The sequence below is a fragment of the Rousettus aegyptiacus genome, unplaced genomic scaffold (genome assembly GCF_014176215.1).
Source record: "Rousettus aegyptiacus isolate mRouAeg1 unplaced genomic scaffold, mRouAeg1.p scaffold_m13_p_17, whole genome shotgun sequence".
NCBI classification, from domain to species: domain Eukaryota; kingdom Metazoa; phylum Chordata; class Mammalia; order Chiroptera; family Pteropodidae; genus Rousettus; species Rousettus aegyptiacus.
In genome coordinates, this window is record NW_023416292.1 from 31,127,678 (window position 1) to 31,150,255 (window position 22,578).

The window sequence follows — 22,578 nt, forward strand, 5'->3', positions numbered from 1 at the left end:
GTGGGGGGTGGGGGGGCATGGAGGAGTAATTATAGCAATTGCTAGACTGCTCATTTTATTTTCTCCAATTCCTTGCAACTTTAAAATATTTATCTGAGAGGCCCTCTACTCCCCACTCCTACCCTCCCCGCAAAAGCACACATATTAAGGGAGGAGGAGAGGGCAGGAACTAGGGAACAGACCCACGGGGTCCCGCCCTGTTACCTGAGGTAGTCAGGGGCAGTGGGTGGTGCCAGGAACACTCGAATGAGAAACGTGCCAATGAAAGACTGTTGAATATTTGTCTCTCTCTCTCTCTCATCCAATTCAATTAATATTTATCATGTATCTGGAGGAGCATGTGTGCAAGCGACTGCTTATATACCAGATTCATCAGAGACGTAGATCTCGATGTTCAAGGGCCGGGTTTAGGGGACTTAATTTTAAAGTGGAAAAACAGCTCAAGATGCTGCAGAAACGTTTGCCAAAACTCTAGAAGCCATCAGGAGGCTCTGGACGAGCAAGGGGCAAGCATGCTTCCCAGCGGCACAGTCCTTGCCCTACGGGAATCGCGTCTTGTTGGAGAGACTGCCACATCTCAGGCTGAGTCATTCCCCACCATTCCGGCCCCACCGGAATCGGTCTGGCATTGGGGCTGCGGGGATGAGTGAGTTTAGGGTGCCACGGCAGATGCAAAGCTAGAGGGAGCGGTGGGCGAGGGGAGAAGTTTGCAGGCCTCCGCGGCCTGGGTTTGGTGAGTAGAGGACCGGCGAGCCATGCTTCAGACACTGACACCAGCAAACCGTGGCCAAGGCGTGGGGTGACTTCCTTTCTTCTGGGAGCACGAGGCGGCGGGGCTTGCTCTCAGGGAAGGCAACGCCTTGGCTCCCACGCCTGAAGCAACAATGTACCCAACGGCTGGACGAGGCGCAGCCCGAGGCGGGCGTATTTTGGGGAGGCATCAGAAAGAACCCAGTTGCTTTGTAGGCAGCCTGAGCCTCTCCTGGGAGTCATGGATTCTTTCCTCTGTAGGAATCCAGAATGGTAGATATAGAAATAATATTTTTAAAATATCCCGATATCCGGAAGGTGCTTCCTCAGGGGGCAGACAGCCTGCCTTAGTGTTCCTCTAACGAAGCCAGTGCAAAGACCCAGGATAATCCTGAGTGAATTTCATGACTAGGAGGTGCTTTGTTTTTTAAGAAATAATTTCTCACGCGCTGTCTCATTTGGTTTTCCAATTCTGTGAGGCAGATTCTACGACCCTAGTCCTGCGGAGGAGGAAGTTAAGGCTCAGAGATTAAGAATCTTGCTGGAAACCTCTCTACAATTACAGGTCGGAGCAGGGACTAAATGCGGGTCTAGGCGGGGACCCTCACCACCTCTCCTTTCTGGGGTGGGGTTCTAGGGACTGTGAAGTTGACAAATGCAAAATGCAAATTTCCTTTTATTTTTCTGAATTTAACAAGATATATGAATAGATGCTCCATGCTGGTCAGGGGCGTTTAAATGTTTCCCAAACCTACGTCTTCCTTCCTATCTTCCTTCCTTCCTGTCTTCCTCCCTCCCTCCCTCCCTCCCTTCCTCACAGACACACACACACACACACACACACACACACACGGACTGCGGCGCAGATGGGACGATGTTGGCGGTTACAAGGATAAGTGAGACTCGGGTTCTTCTCTCTGAGGTTTCCAGGGCAGAATTTGATGGAAAAGAGGCCTGTCACCACCCAGCACGGCCGGCCCCCTCTGAGCAGGAGCTCCTCCATCTTACTCGCCACTGACTCTCAGGGCCTGGCACAGCACCTGGCCTAGAGCTGGCGCTCCCTAAACACGTGTGGACTGAAGGAATGAGTGAGAACTTGATCCTGGCAAGTTTCAAAGAAAAAGTAGCGTCTGCACTGAGCCTTGATGAAGAGGTGATTCTAAGACAGGTACGGGAGCTCCGCGTGTCCCAGACACAGCGTTAGGAGTGTGGGATGGACGAGAACGGCCGGGCCGTGTGCGAGGGATGTGAGTTCGGCTGAAGCGCAGGGTACGCGTGGCAGGGAGGTTACGTTGGGCCGCCATCGTGGAGGGCCCCAGGTGGCAGCTGCCTGTTCAGTTGGCCACAGGAAAACATTCGAGTGCCTGTCGTGGGGAGAAGCAGGCCAGCGCTGTGGGTTCGTGTGACGGATCTGGTGGTGACAGCTGGTATAGGTCAGTGCGGAGAGCGAAAGCACGTGGGCTCCTGAGGGTGTTCGGGGCAGCAGCAAGGGCCCAGGCGGGAGGCGACAGGGGCCTGAACTGGGCGGGAGGTGTGGGGCGAAGAGGCAGAGGGCACTTCACTACCAGGACGTTCGGGTCTCAGGAACCGAGTGACTGCGGAGGCTGGAGGACAGCGAGCCCTCGAGGGTGATACCGAGGTTCCCAGCCAGTGCCAGGAAGAAAAGAGGGGGCGGGCAGAGGGGTGAGCTGAGAGGACGGGGCGAAGGGAGGACGATGTGTCTGGTGGGCGCATCTTAAGTTCGAGCGCCTAGCGGCATGCCTGGTGAAGAAGTCCAGCCAGCTGTCGGGATATCAGAGGACATCACCGGCCAGCTGCCAGGACGTCAGAGGCACGGTGTGGCCTGACAAGCCCTCTAATCGCCAAGCCGAAAATAGTCCGCGGAGCTGGGCTAGCCTTTGGTGGCGGCCTGAAGGGTCACAGGCTGCACAGCACGGGTCGCAGAGGTAGCCTGGCAGTCACTCCTCCTCTGCGCAGAGGGGGAATCTGAGGCCCAGAGAGGCTGGGTGACTTGCCCAAGGTCACGCAGCCGATTTGTCCTCTTTGGTTCTTATAGGAAGCCAGATACCTTTTAGGTGGTTGGAATATTCAAACCGAAAAGCTCCTACCTTGCATCTCTCTGTGTGCAAGGCTGGCCAGGGTACTGTAGTGATGACATAAAGAGAATGACCTCTGTTGGTAAACTTAGCTGTCGCCCAGATGACAGCGAGCTCCCAAATGAGTCGGGGGCAGGATGGGTGGTGGTCTGGGTTTTCCTGCTGTGTTTCTGCTCGCTTAGAGATGCCCTCGCCCCTCGGGGCTCCCACCTGCGCACCCCACGAGGGCCACGGCTATCGCCGATCGCCTTGCTCTGAGTCCTGAATTCCCAACGCCTCCCTGAGGAAGTGGTCCCGGACTCCTGGGAGGCGGAGGGCAGGAAGACAACCAAGCCTGGCACTGCACCCCAAATCCCTCACCTAAAGGACATTGGTCCAATTACAAACTCCAGGACTTTTAAGAAAAGCAAACAAAATCCCAAGCACATGGCAAAGGTCATCTGTCCTCAGGAGAGAGTGAATGATTAACTCCTGTGAAAGTGAGTTTTGAGGATTTTTTTTTTTTTACAGTGTTCAAAGGTACAACTAGAAAATTTTAGCCCGGGGCAAGTTCTAGGAACAGCTCCCTCTCCCAGTCCTCATCCTGTGAGTTCACCCCCCCTCCAAGGACCTTGACCCATGTCCACATGAGGAGTGTCCTCTGCCAAGAGCAGAGGGTGTGCCCTTCCCTGCCAGCTCCCTCTCCTTGGTTTTTGTTGGGCCAGCAGGAAGGGCCGAGGCTTCCAGAACCCCAGCCTGCTCTGCTTGGTCTCTCCTGTCACCCCCACTATGAGAAATTCACTAGGACAAATGCACAAAACATGGCCCTGAACTCACCCAGCAGGGTGACCTTGCTGGAGCTCCTTCTTCTCTGGGAGTCTCCAAAGGCTCATTGGCAAAATGGGTTTACGATGTCTGCCTACCTCCAAGGGTTGTTGAGGGGATTAAATGAGATAAAGCACCCCAAAATGTGTCTGGCACACAGGCAGTATCAGGCATCCTGGCAACCTTTCCTTTCCTGGGGCACCCCACCCCCAACCCTCTTCTCAACCCTCCTACAGGACGCCTTGGGCTCCTGCTTCCTTCTCCTCCCCAGACCTGATCTGAGCAAAGGAAGTCCACAGCCCACCGCAGCCTCCCTTCCCCTCCCTTCCCCAGGGCCCCTCCAATCCTGCGGGGGAGGTGGCTGAGCCCCTGAAGCCAAAGGAGCCGCCGCTGTCTGTGCTGGGGTGGCCTTGAGTCCCCTGATGCAATAAATACCTGTCATTGAAAAGGGGCCCCGGGAGCCCTGTGGAACAGAGCAGCCTTTCTTGGCGCTGGGTGAGCTGAAGGCTCACCCCGAGGGTGAGGGGCGTGGGGGTGGGGTGCCCGCTGTGGGTGGGTCCTGCGCGCCCCCGCGAGCCTGCGTGGCAGGGCGGAGGCCGCTCAGTGAGCGCCTGCGAGCAGAGCAGCGCGGGGACCTGGCGACTCCGCAGGGTGCAGGCCGGCGAGGTCTGCAGTGTCCCCACCTGCTCTCCGGCTCGGCTCGTCACGGAATTTCCCCGGCACCGTCTTTTTAGGAGCCCTGCGGTTGCAGGGCCGAGCGGAGAGGGGCCGCGGGCGCCCCCTGCTGCTGCAAACGCGCAGCGGCCGCAGACGCGTCCTCCTCCATCTTCCCCTCCCGGAGCCCGCCCTGCGCAGAGTGCGGCGTGCACCCATTGTCCCCCACCCCCCAACTCCTTCTCACCCCTCAACAGCCGTTGTCCTGGTCACCAAGGGCACAAGTCACGCCTGGTGTTCCCTGGACAGAGAGGGGCAAGGGAAGGGAGCCTGACCCTCACATCACCGTGTGGTTAAAGAACATCTAGGAGGCAGGAGAGGAAGGAGCTAGAGGAGCGGATGGTCCCCCCTGGGGGCTGTGATGACGGAGAGAAGCGCGGGAGCCCGCGGCAGGCTCCCTTTGGCCCTCACCCCACTACCACCATTGCTACATGTCCCAAGCCGCGCCTTCGCCACACGGGGCAGCCTGGCTTCCTCGCCTGGTCGCAGGTCTCAAAGCTCACGGTGGGGCACTTTCCAGAACACATAGTGTCGACGGGGCCGCCTGACAGACATCCCAACATCCCTCTGTGTCCAGAGGAGGGAGGTACCGGTTCACACGACAATCAAGAGTCTGCGTTAGGTCCTTACTGCGTTTTGTGACTGCAGTGACATCGTCCCCCGCAGAAGTACTACTTCTCAGTTGGTCTCTTGCATTCAGTGTTCAAGAGTTAGGCCGATACACAAGTTACAAAGTCTGAGAACCGAAGACAGAGGCTTACAAAAGAGAGTCGTGGAGCCAAAAATAAAGCTGGTTGAATGAGAGGAAATGAACGGTCTGGACTCAGAGACAAAGAGAAGGCAGCAGAGACCTTCCGCCAAGACCACTGCTGTTTGTCCCCACGTTTGGCAGGAAGGGAGGGGACGGCCCGATCTGACATGCTGTGTGTGTGTATGTGCGCGCGCGCACAAAACCCTGGCTGCATCCAGCAGCACCTACAATGACGAGTGCGCCTCGATGTCCCCGTCGGCAGAGTCCCCAGGGAGGCTGGCCCCTCTGCAGCAAGAGCAGCCCCGCCCTCCCTGGAGAAAACGCTGCTGGAGCCAGAGGTAACTTTTCTTCCTCTGACCCTGAAGATGTGATCCTTCGACCTTCGAAACATGACAAGAAAGAGCCTGGCTCGAGAGGCCAAAGACCTGGGTTCAGGTGCAGGCCCTGCCATGAAGCAGATGCCTGCCATGCAGCAAGATCACCCGCCCCTTCATCCAATTGTCCATTTAACAAACATTCACTGTGCACCTCACTTGCTAAGCCGGAGACACAGCAGTGAACGGGACAACTCGCTGCCTGCAAGGAGCTTGCATTCTGACCCGGGAGCAGGCGACCCACGTGGGCAAAGTAGAGTAGGTGAAGGGGCAGAAAATGGGATGCCAGCCTGCCAGGCTGCCGTGGGGGGAGCGGGCTATGTCACCGCGTGGGGCAAGGGACTCCTGAGCAGCGGGGCAAACAGGTGCAGAGACCATGGGGCAGGAGCGCGCTTGGTGCCGCTGGAACAAAGCAAGGAAGCCCGTACCGCATCCGTGGCTGGGACTGGGGGGCGGGGTGGGGAAGGAGGGGGCGGGGGCGGAGGCAAGGGCAGGGGGCAGGTCCTGCGGGCCTTGCGGGCTGCGGTAGGGAGTCTCTCTTTTTTTTTTTTTTCCTAGGGGGGGATGGGAAGCCATTGGAAGCATCCGAGCAGGGAGAGCCATGATTCCATGTGCACGTTGAGAAGACTTTGGTGGGACGCGGTGCGGTGGCAAGAGCGAGCGCAAGGAAAGCGGGCAGGAAGCCCCCACAGCGGCGGAGAGCCGGGGGGACACGCCTGGCTGGGGGCAGGGGAGCTGGGCCTGTGGGAGTCGCACTTGGGCTATATTTAGAAAGCAGGGCCCAAAGGGTTGGCCGGGGGGGGGGGGGGTGAAGGCGTTGGGTGATGGAAAGGGAGGGCTCGGGCATGACTGGGGGGGTGGGCGGGGGGTCTGGCTGGAGCAAGTGGCTGCAGTGATGACTCCATGGACTGACCGAGGCGAGGGGCAGGTTTGAGGGGGAAAATCAAGAGCTGGGTTCGGGACATGATCAATTTGAGCAAATCACTTTTTCTCCTCTCTTTTGGCCTCTGCCTTCGTACCCGTAAAATGAAGGGGCTGCCCAACTGATTATCAGAACCTTTGTGGTGATCAGGGTTAATTTTTCTTCCATGTTCCCATGTCTTTTGAACTAATATATTCTGAATTCAGAGAAAAAAAGTGACAGAACCCTTTTTAATTCTCTTATGGGGATAGAAAAAGATTGAGAAAGATGGGTACACAAACAGACATAAATAGCTAGGGAACAAAAGCAAGTCCCCATGTCCCCCAGGGGGCCCCACCCATGCTGAAGTCCTAACAACCAGGAACGGGGAACAGGGTGGAGGACAAGGGGAGAGAGTCGGACCAGAGCGCACAGAGCAAGAATCACCACACACGGATGTCTGCCCAAAGTTCGAGTTAAATTTAACTTCCTACATTTCTTAGGTTTGCATCTTAGAAGTTTCCGGGGCTTCTGAGAGGAAAAGCATTTTAGACTTTTAATTGCAAGCTAACTGCCGACCAGCAGAGTGTCCAACGGAGGAACCTGCTGTGAGGACTACGTGAGGCCAGGGGTAACGCCTGTTTCGTCGGAGCTGCTTGCGGAACGTCGGGGCAGGAGTTCTGCAGGAGATACCTGGGGGGCGAGAGGGGGGCCGGCTGCAGCACGGCACCTGGACGCCCTGGGGCGGCAGGTGCTGGCTGCAGCCACGGGAGTGGGCAACAACCTCTCGGCTGAGCATGTCGGGGCTGAGCCCTCGAGGGAGGGGTCAGGACCCTCAGGGGTCGGAGGAGAAGGATTTGGAAAGGAGACCGAGGAGCCGAAGGAGGAGCGAGAGAGAGGTGTCACGGGAACCGAGGGAAGAGGGACGCAAGGAGGAGAGAGGTCGTGCGAGACGGGCCCTGAGAGGTGGCGTTGGCTTTGGCATGTAGGGTCGGACGGAAGCCACGCTTTAGTTTGTTTGAATGACGTTTCCAGCTGTCTTGGGTCAGGCCGCATACTTGGGACCGTTTAGCAGATTAAGACTCTGGACGGCCCTCGCCTGGCAAATGGGTAAATGCCCAAACTGGCTTCTACCCTGTGGGCTCCGCGGACTCTTAGAGGCCTAGACCTTCCCCTGGCAGCGGGACTAGTCTGGCGGACGGATGAGAACGCACGCGGCCTGCCCCAGTGAGAAGGCTGGCAGTGTTCCTCCGCAGAAATTAGGGCTCAAAGGGCTACACCCTCAGAATAAAGGCGAATAAGGAATAAACCTGGCCTGAAGAAGGCAAATAGCTTGCTTCGACCTTGGCCATGGGTGGAGGGAATCGCCCTGCCCCCACCCCCAATTTGCAATTACAAGCCAGCTTCAGATGTTTTCTGCCTGAATTCATCTATCTGTTAGCCCGAAAAACCTCTCACATTTAAATTTAAGTGGACTTGGGTTGTTTTAATGAAATATTGAGGAAAAATGAACAGTTCACATCAAAAACCTAGAAAACACACAAGGAAACAACTTCTATGGCTGACAATCAGCAATAAAGAAACAAACAAACAAACAAAAACCAGAAACAACCAGTCAACGATTTCAGATGTCAAGATTTCAGATATGGACTATAAAATGATTCTGTTTACTACCTTTACACAAATAAAAGAGAAGCTTAAAAACATGAGCAGGAATGAGAGACTTTAAAGAATGAACAGGCTGGTTGAGAAATAACCAAATAGAACTCCTAAAAATAAGAACTATAACACTATTAATTTAAAACTCAGTGGATGGATTCAATGTTCAATTAGAGGCAGCTGAAGAGAGAATTAGTCAGCTAGAAGATGGAGCCAAAGAAATGACTGAGAATGCAGTTTTGCGTGATAAAAAGATGCAAATTATAAGAGAGAGGTTAAAAGAAATGGAGGGTGCGATAATAGTGTCTATGATACATCTAATTGGATTTCCTTCTAGAATGGAATACAGAGAGAATGGGGGAGAAGCAATATTCAGTGTTAAATGCTGATAATTTTCCAGAAATACTGGGAATAATTCTCCGGATTTAGGATGCCTAACAAATCCAAAGAAAAAGAGATATGGGAAGTGGGAAGGAGGGAAGAGGGGGAGAATTAGAAATTAAAAGCAGTCAGAGAGAAAAGCAGGTCCCCTGGAAAGAAACAACAAGGAGTCTAATGATTGACTACGGGTAGCAATAATGGAAGCCAGAAGACAGTGGGAAAATATCTTCAATGCGGTGAGAAAATGTTGTGAACCTAAAGTTAAATACTCGGGGAAACGATCTTTCAAGAATGAAGGTGAGTACAGACAATTTCTAACACGAAAAGAGAGCTAACTCTTGCATACTCTCACCACAGGAAAACACTGGGGCGCATAGTCCAGGCAGAAGGAAATGATCCCTGATAGAAAGTTTGAGATTCGAGAAAGAGCGTGAGTAAGGATAGTGGCAAAAATGCAAATGAAATAAGACGCGTAAAAAATAATAAAATATTCATTTTATATATGTACATGTGTTGGGGTGGCGCACAGGTTAGAACCAAAATCTTGGGTCACAATAGCAGAGAACATGGAGGGGAAGTGCCAGGAGCCAAACTTTCCAGGGTCCTTATTAGAGTGGAGATTAAAGGTATTGATTAACTTTTGGCTTTATTCTATACAATTTAGTCTATATGTGCAAATAGCCTTCATAACGATGAAAAAGACAGAGATAAGATATAAATCTTCCAAACTAGCTGGGGGAAAAGGGATGGGGGGGGGAATGTTATTTTTTTTTTAATGACAAGTTGGGGCAAGAAGCAGAAAATTTATAAAATGGGTCAAGTAGAAAGTAAATAACAAGAGAGTAGCAATAAACCCAAATGTATTATTCATCAGAATAGATGCAAATGGACTAACCATTAGAGCCAAAAGACCTCAAATGTCAGATGGGAATTTCTAGAAAATCAGTCCTTTATAAGAGAAAGTTATAAAGATACAAAGAGATTGACAGTTAAAGGATGGAAGAAGATATACCTGGTAACCAGTAACCAAAACAAAGTGGTGTCATTATATTATTATCAGACAAATTCATTGTTCAGGCAAAATGTTTACGACAGTTTAAAAAGGTCACCTTATAATGAATGATAAAACCTTTGATTAATTGGAAAGACATAAAAATTCTAAACCTGTATGTCCCTAATAACATAGTCTCAAAGTGTATTAAACAAGTTTGACAGAACTTAAGGAGAAATTTAAAAATCCACAACCAACTCTCTCAGTAAATGGAAAATGTAGCCAAAAGAAAATACGTAATATACAGAAAATTTAAGCTGTGCATGATCTCCATGCCAGGTACTAAACAAAGAGCCTTTTACCTCCATTATCCCACTTATTCTTTTCATCAAAGCAATGTATTCTCTCACAATGCCTGTATCAGTTTCCCAGAATCACCATAACGGAGTACAACAGGCATGGCTTAAACGACGCAAAGCTATTTTCTCACAGCTCTGGAGGCTGGAAGCCCAAGGTCAAGGCGCCAGCAGGGCTGGTTTCTCCTGAGGCCCCTCCCCTTGGGCTTGCAGATGGCCACTTCTCTTTGCAGGCCTGCCCATGATCTCTCTCTTCCTAGACTTATAGAGTCACCAGTCGTGTTGGATTAGGGTGCCACTCTGACAGCCCCATTTTAACTTAATCACCCCTTTAAAAACCCCGTTCCCAAATACAGCCACATTCTGAGATCCTGGGGGTTGGAGCTTGAACATATGAAATCCGGGGGGCACAGTTCAGCTCATAACAATGTCCACACGGAAACGGAGATGCGGGGGTCTGGATGACTCGCCAAGGGCAGGCAGCTACAGTGTCAGCTGGATGCAAATTCGAGTGGGTCAGTTACAGTGGCTGAACACCACCCGCTCCACTATAAAACAGTCTTGCACCTAGAAGACTGGAGATGGACAGAAAAGGTCTTTTGGAAAATAAAAAAAAAAAAAAGGGCTGACCAGAATAATGGAGTCACATTAGCAGAATTTTCAGACCTGTGCCATCTGTCCCAGGAAGCAGAATGAGCGGAATACCCCATGGTCCCCAGGAAGGACTACGCTCTTATAGGTTCCCTATCTAAATCAGAGCCGTAAGCAGAAAGACTGTGAATTTTGACCAAATGGCAGGAAAGGTCAATGATCTAGCATCAGCTGGAATTCACTGTCCCTGGTTCCCTTTTTTGGAGAAGCCAGGTGTAAATTACAGGCTGAGGAGGGTGACACCTGCTGGGCTGCCAAGGAACTGGGTGGGGACCGGGCTCTTTTCATGTGTGGTCCCCTACTGCCCTCTGCTGGCCATGAGTAGGAACACTCAAGAATCTGCAGCTAGCCCTACTTTCAAAACCCACAGTCAGGCCTACAGGGAAAGGTGGGAAGAATCCACTGAAGTATGTCGGGCCCACCCTCTCCGCACACATGCGCACACGTCAGATCGATGGGACTGGCAGCTTACACTTTTTGGCATTTTATGATGGCAAAGCTGTTTCAAAACTTGCTCCATCTGTTTTCATCATTAAAGTAAAAAAAAAAAAACTTGCTATATCTGCCACCTTCTCAAATGTTTCCCCAAATCCAAGAATACGAAAATTTGAATGCAAATTTTCATGATTTAACAAAATATTGGTTTGCTCATCAGTTCACATTTTCAAAATTATAAAGTTATTATACGCTTGGAAAGATTTTTTCCCCAACATTTTAAAACCATGATCTTAGGTTCCAGTGTTCGTGTTAAAATAATTGTTTCGATTTTCAAATGTGACTTTAAAAAAAAATCAGTAGTTCATGTTTTTAGAAATTTCACTGTTATGCTATTTGGGGTAAATATTCTAAGTAAAAAAGTAATCTCTTGAATTGAGAAGCATTAAATACATGCCAGAAGAAACCACTGGTCTCACCAGGAACTCCTAGATTTCCTGGTCTAGTGCTGCACAGGTCGTGTGGCCTTGGGAGCTCAGTGACACTTAGAATGAGGGTTTCGGATTTCGAGAGCCTGCAGTGTTCCTAACTCTTGTGTGACCCCAGACTCTATGCAGACACCAGAATAGGCATTTAAAATGCAAATCGGATGATACCAGGAGACGCCAACTGTCACACCTTTGATTTTAGAATAAAATGCAAGTTCCTTACCAGCTCTCCTAGGCCAGGAGGCCTGACTCACGCGGCCCCCTCCAAGTTCGCCCTCGGCACCCTCTCCTCCTTCCCCATCGTCTGCTTGCATTGCATCCTTCAAGGATCCCTGCGTGGCTCTATGTCAATATACTGTTTACTTCCTTCAGGATACTTGCTACAATTTACAGTACTTGTGTTTATTAATCTGCTGTTCGTTTCCTTTCTCCAGCATTAGGCATCATCCATGCTGCTCTTGGTTGCATTTCCGACGCCTACTGAGCATACATTTATCAATGAACGAGCAAATGCATGGCGTGAACAAAGGGAGGTGTGGAGAGGTGAGGGACTCCCAAGTCGCTCCATGCAGCTTAGAGTACCGAGTTCGTTCACAAACACGAGGCGGCCCCATCCCTGACCTGCGGCGTGGGAAGGGAGGGGGGTGGCTGACAGGGTTGCAGTTTCAGCTCTGACTGACACTAGTCCTCAAAACCGCTTTCTCTACTCAGAGAACACCAGGGAAGCAGACAGAAGCCTCGAACCACCGAACCACCGTTTCGGAGAGCCGGACAGCAGCAGGGGAAACAGGCGGGCCGACCCGCCAGGCGGGATCGTTTAATGGGGGATAAGGTACTGACCCAGGATGCACATGCTGGCTACCAAACCAGCACGTGACACTTTATGTTGATCCGGCGCCTTCTCCCCGAAGGGCACAGCAGCCCCGCAGGCGCACGGCCCTGCCCGCAGGGAGGCAGAGGAACAGTCCCATGTTACAACTGGGAAACGAAGGCGCCCCCGGGTCAGCGTGCTGGGGAGCCACTGCTGGCTTCCCAGGGGGCCCGTCTCCATCCTCCCCATCAGACCAGCAGCATCTGAGCGAGGGAAAATGCATTCACAGCGGTCATCAGTTCAGGATCTGTGGCTTGGGGAAGCCTGACGAGCGCTGTCCCCAAGCGAGGTAGCTAGCGGGGCGCTGAAATGCTAGCCTGGCTCCAGCGAGGCCTGAGTCCCACATGGGGGGGGAGGCACAGTTTTTCCCTCTTAAGTGCTCCTGAGCTGACATTAAGTCCCTCCGCCACAGGTAACTTCTCTCCCGAGCATCTGACTGGAACGACCCCCAGAGGTCCAGCCAGGATGACATGTCCGGGGTCCCCGGGCTGGCGCGGCCTCAGGGCCGGCCCACCTGCGGGTCCTTCAGGAAGGCGGCCAGCTTCCGGGCCAGGGCGTCCAGCTCGGCCGCGTTGGCGTGCTGCAGGAGGTTGCTCGTGGGCACGAAGAAGTGCTTCAGGAGGCGCTGGCTCACGCACTTGTGCAGCTTCCTCACCAGGCGCAGGAACCCTCTGCTGAAGACCTGCCAGTCCTTGGGGTGCGGGTACTTCTCACAAGTCCAAAAGAGCACCGTCTGCGGGAGGGAGAGGCGGCGTCAGGCATCGCCCCGGACGACAGGACCGCGGAGGAGAGAGGCCCCAGAATGGCCACCACCGAGCCGAGCTGACCGGAAGGGGCCGACAGGCTCCGCCCTGGACTCATGGCCCCCGCCCCCAGGCGCGGAGTGGGCTCAGCCCTGTCCGGGGGCCTCCCGTGCCCGGTCCCCTCTCGCTCCGCAGGCATTTCCAACGCCCAGCCCTGCAGGTGCCTGGGCCTCGACTCTCCAGGGAAGATGGAAACCTCCCGCCAGCTCTGCTGACCGCATGAGCGTCCTCCTCACCTGCTCCCTGCACCCGCCACACTTCCTCCCGGGCAAACCCCTCCTCCTTCCGGGGACAGCATGGCATGGGCTTCCCTTCCCCGCGGCTTCCGCGCCTGTTCCAAGCTCTCCTGCTCCCCCAGGCCCACATCAACTGCCACCTCTGCAAATCCAGGTTTCTCCAAAGAATCATCTCAGCTCCTCGTCACGTCCGCTCCAGTCCCCTGCCTCATCCACCCCGGTGTGGATTCTTCTGCCATCGGTCCCTAGAAGCTGCTTTCCTGAGAGCCAGTGATGCCCAGCCCTCGCCTCCCCTGGCCCTTCGGCAGCATCGGATTCTCGGAGCCATGCCCTCTGCCGAGAGCCACCCTTCACCTGGCTTCCAAGACGCCAGAGCCTCGGGGTTCCCGCCCGCGCCCCTTGCTCGTTGGCAGGCTTCCGCTCGCGTCGCGGCCTCCACCTGCCGGAGAGTCTCAGCTCTCGGCGCTTCGCCGCCTCCTCCTCCCTCCCCAGTGGCGGCCTCATTCCTGCTACGTCCAGGCCACTCGCCATTCTCTTTCTCCCGCCCAGACCCCGCCCTGACTTCCTCACCTGGCACTTCCTGAAAACCTGACGTCACGTCAATCAACACGTCCAAAGGGAGGTCCCGGCCTTCCCGCACAAACCTGCCCCGCCTCCAGCACTGCTCATCCAGCCGGTGACGCCAGACACGAAGCCGGGGCCATCCCTCCGTCACCAGCCCCAGTCGAGTCCCGCCAACCCCGCGGCCTGAGCGTTTCTCAGATCCACCTGCTGGTCTTACCTCCCCCCACCCTCCCACCCCCGGGCCCAGCACCCTCCCCCCCCCCCCCGTGTCCAACTGCCATCTAGCCGGCCTGCACCTATTCTCGTCACCGTGGAATCTGTCCCCATATCCACTCTGCAGCCAACGGGTCCTTTCTGAAATACGAATCTGTCTATGTTTCTTATCTAAAATACTTCCAACTCTTCCCCATTGTTGATTAAAACCACAGTCCCTTATCTAAAATACTTCCAACTCTTCCCCATTGTTGATTAAAACCACCGTCCCTGATGCCAGGGTTGGTCCCTGCCTGCCTCTGCAGCCTCACCCTGCCCTGCGATCCCCGGCCGCCTCTCACCCCAACGCTGGCCTGGTTCCGGGCTCTCTTTCACCCCAGGGCCTTTCACATCCTACTTCTTCTCTTCCGAGCATACTTCCTTCCCCTCTTTGCCCAGGAAACTCACTCATCATTTCCAATTTCCCCATGACACCCGCTAAACATTCTCTCTGCCATGCACTTCTCATAAGCAGCGACGATCACAGTCATTTTCACATTTCCTTACATAATTCCTACTAGATTATAAACTCCACGAGAGCAGAGGACTATCCTGTTTTTATTCACTCGTATGTCACGAGCACCCAGCTAGGGACTGGCTTGTGGGAGGCAGTCAACAAATGTTTATTGACTAAGCGAAATCACGAATTAATAACTAATGTCATGGTTTAGATGCTGAGAATTTTAAAACATGATCTTTACTAGAAACTAACAGAGCAGTTTTAGGTTCACAGCAAGATACTGAATATTTTTTATTTGGATTCTATTGTTTTGAGCAAATGAGTTAGAGATAATTTCATGATGGTCAAGATAATATAGATACCAAAAATCTATTAATTCCTCTTGCTGCTAAGCGTTTATCTTCCTAATCAAACCAAAGCAGTTAAGCCTATTATAGCCAAAGCCCTCTGTGAGTGGATTTTAGAAAGAAAGAAGCCAATGAAAGATAAGCTAAGAGCCTCTTCGCTGGGGAGGACTTTTACAGGACAGCGTCAGACTCAAGGTGAGGTGACTGCGACTAGCTGTCTTGCAACCCAGTCTCTCCCACTCTTCCCAGCCTAAGGCCGTGGCAAGGATCTTGTACACTCCAGCCACGTCCATCCCCGTGCTGAAATGTGAGAGAGCCTTGCCCTCTGCCCAGGGGACCAGAGGACGAGGCAGTAGAACTGTTTCTGACTGTCCCACCGTTCTCGACAAATAACCCTCTTTACGTGCTCGTTCTCGAGGATGCGCAATTTTCACCGTGCCGGGTAGATGGGGTGGGGGAAAGACTGGCACAGAGAACCTTTGAGACGTTGCCCCAAAATCCGCTCAGTGATTTAGAGGCAGCGAGAATGAAAGCGAATCCATGGACGGAACGCCGTCTCGAGAGCGGTCCAGGGCCGCGAGGCCTGCGGTGGCCCTATTCAATCTCCCCTAAAATATTCATGCCACGTGGAGGGCTTCATCCGTCTTCACTGCAAAGCGGTGACACCAGTGGTTAAGATGACGGGGTTCTGCCATGAGGCAGCCTAGAGTTCGCTTCGCAGCTCTCGAGCTTCCCCGTGCGGCCGGCAGACAGGCAAGCGAGAAGCCCAACCCTCCACACGCGCTAGACTGCCTCTGGGAAGCCCGTGCCCGCCCCCCCGGACAGCTGTACGACTTTTAGGGGAACGTGGCTGAGAATGTCAAAAATATCGAGACTCTCGAGAAAGGCCCCTGTGTGTGCAAATGAGGTGTGAACAGATTCTGGGGCAGGCCAGGGAAGGTCCTTCATCAGAAAAGATAAGGAAGCAAAGCCTAGTGATTTGATAAGGGGGAAAAGGTTGAATAAGATGTGAAAGCATTCAGTTGATAAATATTTAGCGAGCGACTACTGGGTGCAAAGCCTTGGGACGGAGAGTATGGTTTAGTAATGTATAAAGACCCACATGGAACTCGTCCTTAGAGAGGTTATGTTAGGGCTAAAAGATTAACACAGAGCTAGAAGACGGTTGTCCGTTGAGAGGGGAGGCTCAAGTAGGAGGGTGCGAAGAAGGCGCCGCGTAGACAGGTGGCCACCCCAGGGGCCTGTGCTCACCTGCGTAGAAGGCCATGGAGAAGGGCTCAGCGCCTGGTAGACACTAGCCGGGCCGGGGCTGTGTGTCTGCGAGGGGCCGATGCCTCCACGCATGGCGGCACGTGAGTGTCCAGTTTGCCAAGCGTGGTCGGGAGTCCGAGGAGCTGAGCGTGTGATCGAAGGCCACCTCTGCAGGGGAGGAGCCCCTGGCCCAGTAGAGCAGGCTGAGCTCTGCTGCCCTAAGCCCTCGCGGGCCACGCTGTTCTTCCTAGGGCTCCCTGCACTGCGTGATTCCCCACGCGCCCGCAGGATCATCTGCCCAGCGTCTGCCTCCCTGCTAGACCGGAAGCTCCACGAGAGCAGAGCACGTGCGCGCCAGGTGCAGAACGCACAGGTGTGGGGGCAGGTGCCTGGCCCACAGTCACCTCAACCAGCACGTGCGGAGTCAGAGAGTGCGTGAGCGAGCGGCCCCGTGAACGTGCGATGTGGGGTTTGGGGCGAGCAGAGACCTGCAGGGCGAGGGGAGGTCCGTGCCCGAAGCCGGGGTTCAGGCTCGCGGCCGTGTCCGTGGGCTGCTGATCTCAGCACACCCGTTTCCCCTCCGCGTGGAGCGCATGTGCCTGGCTGGCTGTGCCTGGCCAGAGTGCGGACAGAGCAAGTTGCGGCACAAAGGGAAACACGAATGTGTCTGAGGAGTGAGCAACTCGCAAGACTTCACCAGACTGGGTTTCCCCAGGGTGCCGGCCACGCGTCGTGCACTTTTTCGAAACCTCGGCAAGGCTCTTGGCACATGGTGGGCACTCGTGTTGGTGTGTTGAGTGAAATGAAAGGAGGCGAGAGAAGAGAACGATAGAAAAAAGAGACTAAATAAATAAATAAGCAAAGGGAAAGGGAAGGGGAAAAGGGAAGAGCGGGAGGTGGAGAATCCACCTTGGCCAGGTGCCGTGGACCCAGGTCTGTCCGTCTCCACGATGAGCGTTCATGTGTGGGGTGGCAAACGTGGCCGCTGCGCCCCCAGCCTGAATTCGTCACAGAGACACCCCTCCCCCTTCTGAGTGGCTCGGGCCAGCCCTGCAGGAGACGGCGAGGGGACCCGCCTGCCCACAGCGGCCCTGGGTCCTCGGCGGCCGGGGGCCGCACGCTCACCTGCAGGTGGTGGGACGAGATGACGGGCCTGCTCCCCGGGCACCAGGCGTCCTCCTTCATCTGCCTCGCGGCCTGGAGGCACCGCCTGCGGCAGCCCCCGTCCTCGTCCAGCTCCTGCAGCAGCACCTGCTCCGCCTGCAGGAAGCTCAGCTGCCAGTGGTAACTCGAGCGGGCCAGCAGGGCGAATCCGAACGACTGGAGAGAGAAACAGCGGGCAGGTGGGAAGCGTGGTGCCTGCGGGTAGAAGGCCATCTCTGGAGCAGCCCTCCCGTCTGAGGGACCGGCCACGGGGCAGGCAGGACGTCTCACACTGGGGCGCGGGAGGGAGCCTCAGGGCAAGCCGCTTTGCCCACGGGCAGGTGGGGGAGAGGCTGCGTCCACCTCCGCTCAGGCGGTGGTTGAGCCCGCACCAGAATCACCTGGAGACCTCAATGAAACAGATCCTGGGCCCTGCCCACCCAGCCTTACCCCGGAAGGCGAGTGGGGCCTGACAATCTGCATTTCTAACGGGTCCCCAGGTGCCCCTGCCGGTTGCGGTTGCGGGGCCCACACTTCGAGAATCACTAGCGAGCCCTCGCGGGTCCTCCCGGAGCTGGCCGGCGGGCGGCGGTGCTGCGGCCGGCTCAGCTGTGGGCGTCTGCGCTCGGCGCTGGGGCCCTGCCCGCCGGTACCTTGATGCACTCCACTCGCTCCGGGGAGGGCCAGCGCGTCAGGCACCGAGGCCACCGGGCTCTCCTGGACCAGGCGTTGGGGATCTCCACGGCGGGCGCCAGCTCCAGCTCCACCGGCCCTTCGGATGTTTCCACGGCAACCCGCACTGCCGTGCTGTTTGTTAGCACGCTGACCTTTCCTGGTGGGAAATGGCGAACAGGCGATATGAGCCACAAGGCCAGCGGGTCTGACCGGCCCCTCGCATCTGCGGGGGTGACCTTCACGGTGCCGGTGGCGCACCACGGGGGGGGGGGGGGGGGGGGGGGAGGGGGCGGCGAGGCGCTTACATCAAAACTAGACAATCAGCCCGGTAAGTAGCGACAGAAGCATCGCCAGAAAAATCTCACGGTTGGTGGGTTTTTCTTTTTTTTTTCTCCTCCCTACCCTAAAGCTTTTATTGGTACTTTTAAATGAATAGATTCTTTTCAGAAGCCCCACCGGAAAGAAAGAGACGCTGAATACAAAGAAGAGGTATAGTGTTTGCGACTGTGAAAGGAAACCCAACGATTCTTCTGTCTCTTCCACGTTCAACCCAGACGCCCCAACCTTCTTCCGACAGCCTCGGTCCCCTTACTTATTCATCTTCCTGGTGGCTTTCAGGGTAACCCGTCTCTTATCTGAGTCACAGGCCCTCACGCGGTATTCCTTCCTACCCCTCATTCGGCCAGCCTCGCCTCAGATGCATATACATTATCGTAAGCCCTTGTAATCGCACTTGGGAGTGTGGCATGGCCGCTGGCTTCAAGAGCTGAGTGAGCAGAAACGATCCCTCACACCCTCATTTTCCAGCCAGGCAGAGAGAAGGGCTGGGGGGTGGGGGCACATCTGGCAAAGTTTTCCAGCTCCTACATCACGATCCATTTCTAACCTGCTCCCGTTTCTTTCAAAAGACACACAGCGGTTTTTTGTCGGTTCATCTCCATTACAGATAAGGATGAGTCCTCTGGCTCAGGATCTATTATTTTGCCCCTTCTCGCGCGGAGAAAGCGGAAGCTCCTTCATGAGCTGCATGAGGCTGTTCCAAAAGAAAACATGCTTCTCCTCGGCTGGGCGTGGCGGAGAGTTCACCGCCTGCATCTACCTCATCAGGGCCGCCCAGACGGGCCATGGCGACGTCTGGCACCTCGGCGGTATTTGCTGAGAGCAGCCCACCCGCCTGGCCCGTGAACTCTCACAGTCGCAGAGCGAGAGGCGAACGAACGCTGGGACCAGCCCGCCTCGCCCGCACCCCGCTCCCGCCACGCGCCCTGCTTGCTCGGTGTGTGACCTTCGTGTGTTTCTTAGTCCCTCTAAATCTCAGCTTTCTCACGCTACACAGTTGCTATGAGTATTAAATAATGCAGGAAAAGATCCTATAGATACATGGTAACAATCTCTGAAACACGAGCCCCTTCTGTTATGGAACCTTCTCCAATATCTGTCTAGTCAGAAAAGGTACACAGAAATCCTTTTCTTTCTGTTCACGTGGAATCACATACTGTTCAGCGTCTCGGTTTTTCACTGAATTATCTGGCATGGGCGTTTTTCGTGTGTATGCATATACACATGCTTCGCTCTCTTTAAAGGCTGCCTAACAGTCCACTGGGCTGAGGGAGCATAATTTATTTAGTCATTTATTGAGCCACTGTGATTCTTCCTAGTCATGTGCAGTGGATCTCCTTGTGTGCGTTTCTTTGCGTATCTGTAGGAATCTATTTCTAGAAGTAGAATTGCCGAATTGCCAAGTAGACATGTTATAAAAACAAAAGTGGACAAACCGCCCTTTAAAAATCAGCCCAACTCACACCTCCACGAACAACATGTGAAAATGTGTTTTGCCATAGCCGCCCCGACACCGAGTGAGATCAGACTTCATCTCCGTCAACCTGGGAGGTGTTTTAATGTGCATTTCCCAAAGTACACGTTAGATGGAATGTTTTCTTTTTTTTTCTTACTTTTACTAGCCATTTATAGTCTTTTTCCATGAGTCATGTTTTTTGGTCAGTATTTCTATTGACCTATTTCTATTTATTGGTTTATAAATACTTTTGTATAATTAAAGACATTAGCTATTTTTTCTTCCCCAGCTTGGAATACACCTTTTTACTCTGTGTGAACAAAATGCGTGTGTGCACGTGTGTGCATGTATGGCACACTGTACCGTAGCTTGAGATTTTGGAGTTGTTGAACTTAATCAACTCCTTATGGCTTCCGGACTGTGTGTTTTGGAATAAGTCAGCGGTTTCCAAATGCGCTATCTCAGCACGCTGGGTAACTCCAGCCCCACTGCAGGGCGCTGTAATGAAGCTCGGGGGTTTATGAGCCATTCACTTTTTTTTTTTTTAAGTACCCAAATTTTTAAGCTAACATCTTAGAAAAAGTGTATAACCCAAAGCCTGTCGTATCAATGCCAAGACAGCCGTCTCGTTAAAAATCCACAGGGGTGTGTGGTGAGTCTGAATTCCATTCTCCTATGTGTCACAGTAGAAAAAGAAACGGCTAATTCATATCACGGCGGTTGGACAGATGCAAAGGGCACGTGGTCATTTTCTCAGTGTGGCGGCGTGAGCTTCAGGTAACACCCAGGCCGAGGATTTTTAGGGCAAAAGGGAAATGCCAGAAATTCCCCTTGCACTTTTCTCGACCAGCTCACCTGACAGGTGGCAGGTTTCGATCGCGTTTTCGACCAGCTCCCGGAACACCTGGAGGACCTTGCCGGGCACGATGTCCCCCTCGATGGTCACGTCCGCCTCATGCCACTGCCACAGGCTCTTCGTGAACTGCCGCACGGCCAGCCACTGCTGCAGGCCCTCCGGGTCCCGCAGGGGGCAGGGGAGCCGGGCGCCGTGCAGGGAGTAGTACCGCCAGCGCCTCTCCCTGGCCTCCCGGTACCCGCCCAGGCCCCGCACCGGGACCGTGACGAGGAACTGGCTGGGGGCCAAAACCTGGGGTCAGGAAGGGAGAGAGAACGAGAGCGAGTTCGCGACGTGGGCGGTGACAGACGCGCTCGTGGAGCCGGGAGGCTCGGCGCGCCGCTCAGCCCTCACGCGGTGGCCTGCCTGTCACGAGAGGGTCCGCCTCCGTTCTGCCACTAGCCCCCGTCACGCTTCGGTCACTAAATCGACCTGCCGAGTCTGTAAATCAACCCTCTGAGTCCTTGGTCTCCTGAACGTGCAAGGACAAAGAGTGAACTGGACCTGAGACTTCAGAGGACACCTCACGTTTAAGGGAAAAAGAAAAGGCAGGGAAAGGAACTAGTAGTCACTGAGCTTCGCACACAAGCAAGCACTACAGTTCTCGTGTTAGCCCAGCGGTCCCCAGCCTTTGTGGCACCAGGGACCGGTGCTCCTATGAGAATCTAATGCCTGATGATCTGAGGCAGAGCTGAGGCGGTGATGCTGGCGCTGGGGAGCGGCCACGGATACAGATGCAGCTTCGCTGGCCTGCCGGCCGCTCTCCACCTACTGTGTGGCTGGTACTGGTCTGGGGGTTCAGGGGCTGGGGATACCGGCATTAGCCCATTTGGATCTTCACAGCCATGTAATTAGGTGGGCTTCGCTGACATTTCCCAGATAGGAACCCTAAGGCTCAGAGGGGCTCCGCCATCTCGCCAGTAAGCGATGGAACTAGAATTTTTCTGATTGCTTGTTCGATTGTTATTTCTCTGCCCTGGGCTAGTTCTTAGTCAAGAATGAATAACTTGGGATGGATGAGAGTTCTGGTACAAATAAAGGGTGAGAGGGATGGGAGAGGAGGAGAAAAAAGTTTGCAAATGGCTCTCATTCTTTCTGTCCATATTAATAACCCCTGGCCGGTACTGATGACTAATCCTTACAAAATCACCGGTGAAATGAAAGGGGAATCGTTGAGATGACTTTTGGTTTAATGGGAAAAGGGGAACAATCAGCTCTTCCTACTCCCTCTCTGTAGGAGCCAGTCAAGAAATGATCAGGGTGACAGTGGTCAGGCCAGTAGTCCTAGGGGCAGAATAAGTTGGTCAGCAGTATAGTACCACCGAAGGGACCTTGACCTTGACCTTTGACCACATCCACGCTGCTCACTCCACACGGCACCTCTCCCATCAGTCAGCTGCACACTGGAAGAGCCACTTTCTCTTCACGGAAAGTTCTGACAATGGACTTGGGTCAACCTTTTCCCAGGGCCCGGTCATGGGCCGATTGAGGGGTAAACGTCAAAATCAGCACCAACCGATTCTGCCTCATTTCCAGAGAATAACAGTTCGATGGTTTAGATGATGAGTTCACACGCTTCCTGATATCTATAGAAAAAAATGCCAGGATTAAAAAAAGGGGGAGGGGAGTGGAATCTACACCATGGCATTCAAAATCCATGTTATTTGATCCCACTCGCGTGTGAATTCGAGAGCATCACTATCATGTTGGCTAGTCACATAAATGGTGCTTAATAAATACTCGTCTAAAATGAAGCGAAGGCAACGTTTATGCACCCACTGCAACTGCACACGCAGAACGTGACATGTATAAAGGCGTGGCGTGTTTTAAGCTGTGATTTCTAAGTGAGACCCCAGAAGGCAACTTCCTCAGATGCAGTTCTGGGAAGAGTGATGTGACGTTTCTATTCCCAGTCGCTGGTCTGTTTTCTGTTTA

At 53.8% G+C, this 22,578-nt stretch overlaps 1 protein-coding gene across 5 annotated transcripts in view; it reads right to left on the reverse strand.

Annotated features, from left to right (window-relative positions):
• The window catches only part of MAB21L3 (mab-21 like 3), a 103,580-nt gene that overhangs the window by 52,976 nt on the left and 28,026 nt on the right, over positions 1–22,578 (reverse strand). For 3 of the 5 annotated variants that reach the window (XM_036235045.1, XM_036235043.1, XM_036235044.1), the window contains 4 exons: positions 20,604–20,895; positions 17,932–18,110; positions 17,261–17,455; positions 11,575–12,955 (listed from right to left, as the gene is read on the reverse strand). In XM_036235045.1, the coding sequence (XP_036090938.1) occupies positions 12,722–12,955; positions 17,261–17,455; positions 17,932–18,110; positions 20,604–20,895 (900 nt within the window). In that variant the 3' untranslated portion in view covers positions 11,575–12,721. The remainder of the gene's footprint in view (positions 1–11,574; positions 12,956–17,260; positions 17,456–17,931; positions 18,111–20,603; positions 20,896–22,578) is intronic. The other 2 variants (XM_036235047.1, XM_036235046.1) reach the window with 1 other exon arrangement.